General features: G+C 37.9%; 1 protein-coding gene across 1 annotated transcript; it reads right to left on the bottom strand.

Moving 5' to 3' along the window:
- Nucleotides 1-1,802: 1,802 nt before the first annotated feature.
- Nucleotides 1,803-2,701, bottom strand: LOC130466276 (uncharacterized). The gene is made up of 2 exons (XM_056835055.1): nt 2,336-2,701; nt 1,803-2,246 (listed from the first exon to the last, which is right to left on the bottom strand). The coding sequence occupies exons 1-2, from the start codon at nt 2,661-2,663 to the stop codon at nt 2,230-2,232; spliced, it is 345 nt and encodes a 114-aa protein (XP_056691033.1). The 5' UTR covers nt 2,664-2,701; the 3' UTR covers nt 1,803-2,229.
- Nucleotides 2,702-4,423: the final 1,722 nt, after the last annotated feature.

Here is a 4,423-nt window from a genome sequence, read left to right as displayed (position 1 = left end):
TTGAACCTATCAAGCACCTTATTGATATAAGTGCTTTGACTAAGTCCAATCATCTTTTTAGATCTATCTCTGTAAATCTTGATGCCCAATATGTACTGTGCTTCTCCTAGATCCTTCATCGAAAAACATTTCCCAAGCCAAATCTTGACAGAGTTTAACATAGGAATGTCATTTCCGATAAGCAATATGTCGTCGACATATAATACTAGGAAAGCAATTTTGCTCCCACTGACCTTCTTGTATACACAAGATTCGTCCGCGTTCTTGATGAAACCAAAGTCACTGACTGCTTCATCAAAACGTATATTCCAGCTCCTGGATGCCTGCTTCAATCCGTAGATTGACTTCTTTAGCTTGCATACCTTTTTAGCATTCTTTGGATCCTCAAAACCTTCAGGCTGTGTCATAAACACAGTTTCTGTTAAAACGCCGTTTAAGAAAGCAGTTTTGACATCCATCTGCCATATTTCGTAATCGTAATATGCAGCGATTGCTAACATTATCCGAATAGACTTTAGCATTGCAACTGGCGAAAAGGTTTCATCGTAATCCACACCGTGGACTTGCCTGTAACCTTTTGCGACCAATCTAGCTTTGAGAACTTCAAGTTTCCCATCCTTGTCCTTTTTCAGTTTGAAAACCCATTTGCTTCCAATGGCTTGGTAGCCATCTGGCAAATCGACCAAATCCCATACTTGGTTTTCAGACATGGAGTCTAATTCAGATTGCATGGCTTCTTGCCACTGCTTGGAGCTAGGGCTCGTCATAGCTTGCTTGTAAGTCGCAGGTTCATCACTTTCAAGTAATAGAACGTCATAGCTCTCGTTCGTCAAAATACCTAAGTACCTTTCCGGTTGAGATCTATATCTTTGCGATCTACGCGGGGTAACATTTCTAGATTGACCATGATTCTCACCAGATTCTTCTAAAGATCTCTGAGTTTCATCCTGAATGTCATCTTGAGCATTCTCTAGAGTTTGTTGTTCGACTCGAATTTCTTCGAGGTCTACTTTTCTCCCACTTGTCATTTTGGAAATGTGATCCTTCTCCAAAAAGACACCATCTCGAGCAACAAACACTTTGTTCTCAGATGTATTGTAGAAGTAATACCCCTTTGTTTCCTTTGGATAGCCCACAAGGATACATTTGTCAGATTTTGGATGAAGTTTGTCTGAAATTAATCGTTTGACGTATACTTCACATCCCCAAATCTTAAGAAAAGACACATTTGGAGGCTTTCCAAACCATAATTCGTATGGAGTCTTTTCGACAGCTTTAGACGGAGCTCTATTTATAGTGAGTGCAGCTGTATTTAGTGCATGTCCCCAAAATTCTAATGGAAGTTCGGCCTGACCCATCATTGACCTGACCATGTCTAGCAAGGTTCTGTTCCTCCGTTCTGACACACCGTTCCATTGTGGTGTTCCAGGAGGAGTCAATTCTGATAGAATTCCACATTCTTTCAGATGGTCATCAAATTCATAGCTCAGATATTCACCGCCTCTATCAGACCGCAGTGCCTTAATCTTCTTGCCTAATTGATTCTCTACTTCACTCTGAAATTCCTTGAATTTGTCAAAGGATTCAGACTTATGCTTCATTAGGTAGACATAACCATACCTACTGAAGTCATCAGTGAAAGTGATAAAGTAGCTGAAACCACCTCTAGCATTTGTACTCATTGGTCCACATACATCTGTATGGATTAAACCCAATAGTTCATTTGCTCTTTCTCCAACTTTAGAGAAAGGTTGCTTTGTCATTTTGCCAAGTAAACATGATTCGCATTTACCATAATCCTCTAAGTCAAATGGTTCTAGAATTCCTTCTCTTTGAAGTTTTTCTAAGCGTTTCAAGTTTATATGGCCTAATCGACAATGCCACAGATAGGTGAGATCTGAATCATCCTTTTTGGCCTTTTTGGTATTTATGTTATATACTTGTTTGTCGTGATCTAATAAATAAAGTCCATTGACTAATCTAGCAGATCCATAAAACATCTCTTTAAAATAAAACGAACAACTATTGTCTTTTATTATAAAGGAAAATCCCTTGGCATCTAAGCAAGAAACTGAAATGATGTTTTTAGTAAGACTTGGAACATGGAAACATTCTTCCAGTTCCAAAACTAGCCCGGAGGGCAACGACAAATAGTAAGTTCCTACAGCTAATGCAGCAATCCGTGCTCCATTTCCCACTCGTAGGTCGACTTCACCATTGCTTAACTTTCTACTTCTTCTTAGTCCCTGTGGATTGGAACATAAGTGTGAGCCACAACCTGTATCTAATACCCAAGAAGTTGAATTAGCAAGTATACAGTCTATAACGAAAATACCTGAAGATGGAACGACTGTTCCGTTCTTCTGATCTTCCTTTAGCTTTGGACATTTTCTTTTGTAATGGCCTATTCCATCACAATAAAGACAGCTTGATGTGGACTTGTCTTGCTTTGATCTAGCATTGCCCTTGGACTTTCCACCTTTCTTGAATGGTCTCTTTCTAGCCTTGAGTAAATCTTTGGCTTCACAGTCCAGTACTATTTCAGCCTTTCTGACAAGGTGAATAAATTCTGCAACTGTTTCTTCTCTTGGTTCACTTAGGTATTGTTGCTTGAAGCGACCAAACCCACTGTGTAGTGAATTGAGCAAGACAGAGACTGCCATCCTTTCGCTTATTGGTGTTCCTAGTAGACTTAGGCGATCAAAATATGAACACATAAGATCCACATGGAACCTCAGTGGGACGCCTACCCTCTGTTTAGTGCGAAGGAGCTGAACATGTGTTTCTTGGACCTCCATCCTATAACACCTGTTGGGAGAACTAACCTTTAGACCAGACATTGATTCAATCAACTCATGGACGTTCAGGTCCCTGTCCTCCGTACTTCCACGACAGATATCCCTCAGATTCTTGATGAGCGTAAAAGGTTCATAGGCTACAAACCTTCTAGCCCAATCATCAGGGATATTGTTCAGCATGAGACTCATAACCTTTTTGAGATCCGCATCCCAGGCGTAAAACCTCTCAGGGGTCATGTCTCTGGCATAGTAGCTTGGCATGGGATGTGACAGTACATACTCAAGTCCATTGAGTTTGACTATTTCAACTAGCTTAGCTTCCCATTCAAGAAAATTTGTCAGGTTCAGCTTGACCATAAGCTCAGAACCCATGATGATGTTTTGATTGTTGTTTGCCATATTAAAAACTACAATTGAAAAGAATAAACAAATAAATAACCATTCACAGTTTCTCTTAATAAACTTAAATTCTAGCATACATGCATAATTCAATGTTTATTAAGCATTTTATTCAAGTTATGTGTTCCGGCAGGTGTGAATAAAATGATTCCAAGATCCTAAAATCATTGAAGAACTAAGCACAGTTTGTCGACTTAATCCTAGAACATCTTAGGTAAGCAAAAGCCTTTTGCTAATAGTCTAGAAACTATTCTTGGTTGATAGGTACGTCTAAGAACTTATTAGGTAAACCTATCGAATTTGCCACGACATAAAAGGACTCCTTACTTATATCGTTGAGTTTCACCAAAACTAACATGTACTCACAATTATTTGTGTACCTTGCCCCTTTAGGACCAATAAGTAACACCTCGCTGAGCGAAAACTATTACTAGATTGATGTAAAGGATATCCAAGCAAGTGTATATTTTGGCATGGCACCTTTTAACTCAATTTTTAAGTTTGGAACTTAAGGCTCTTACTATGTTGGTTAGATTTTAAGTGAACTAAAATCCTTAATCATGCAACATAATTAAGCTTTTGATCTCATGCATTTTAAGACATATTTAAAGCAATAAATAACTTAAAACATGCATAAGATATTTGTGATCTAGTATGGCCCGACTTCATCTTGAAGCTTTGACTTCAAAGTCCGTCTTGAAAATCTCCGTGGGAGGCACCATTTTCTTCAAATAGGATAAGCTATAACTAATTACAACTATTTGATGGTTCGCAGACCATATTTGAATTGAAAAATAACTTTGGTACTTTAGACCAATTACATTCAAATTAATGGTACGCAGACCATATTTTCTATCCTATTTGGGCCATACTAGTCACTTCATAACCTGCAAAACAGTACATATACAATATATACCATTCACCCATTCATTATCATGAATGGCCCACATAGCTGGTTAGAAAAACACATTATGCATCACGTAAACATTTGCAGCAATTAATCAAGGGCACCAATAATCTACCAATTATTCAGTCCTTATTAATTCTAATCAAGTTGTTTTAACCTTAAGGATTTGTAGACCTAATCAAGAGTTTATGACTAAAAAGCGCTCCCACTTAAACCAATAAATTCATATGCTTTACCAATTTTAAACATAAAAATGTATTTTCTAGTCCAACCGGAAACATACAAATTTAATTAAAATTTAAAGCTCATATCAATTTAT

This window comes from Spinacia oleracea, chromosome 1, assembly GCF_020520425.1.
Source record: "Spinacia oleracea cultivar Varoflay chromosome 1, BTI_SOV_V1, whole genome shotgun sequence".
Taxonomy (NCBI): Eukaryota; Viridiplantae; Streptophyta; class Magnoliopsida; order Caryophyllales; family Amaranthaceae; genus Spinacia; species Spinacia oleracea.
The sequence above is the reverse complement of the archived record's forward strand: the minus strand, read 5'-3'. Positions and strand labels throughout refer to the sequence as shown.

Bases quoted from the DNA above. Each gene is read 5' to 3' on its own strand.
- LOC130466276 (XM_056835055.1), bottom strand. From the start codon at position 2,663: ATGGCAGTCTCTGTCTTGCTCAATTCACTACACAGTGGGTTTGGTCGC.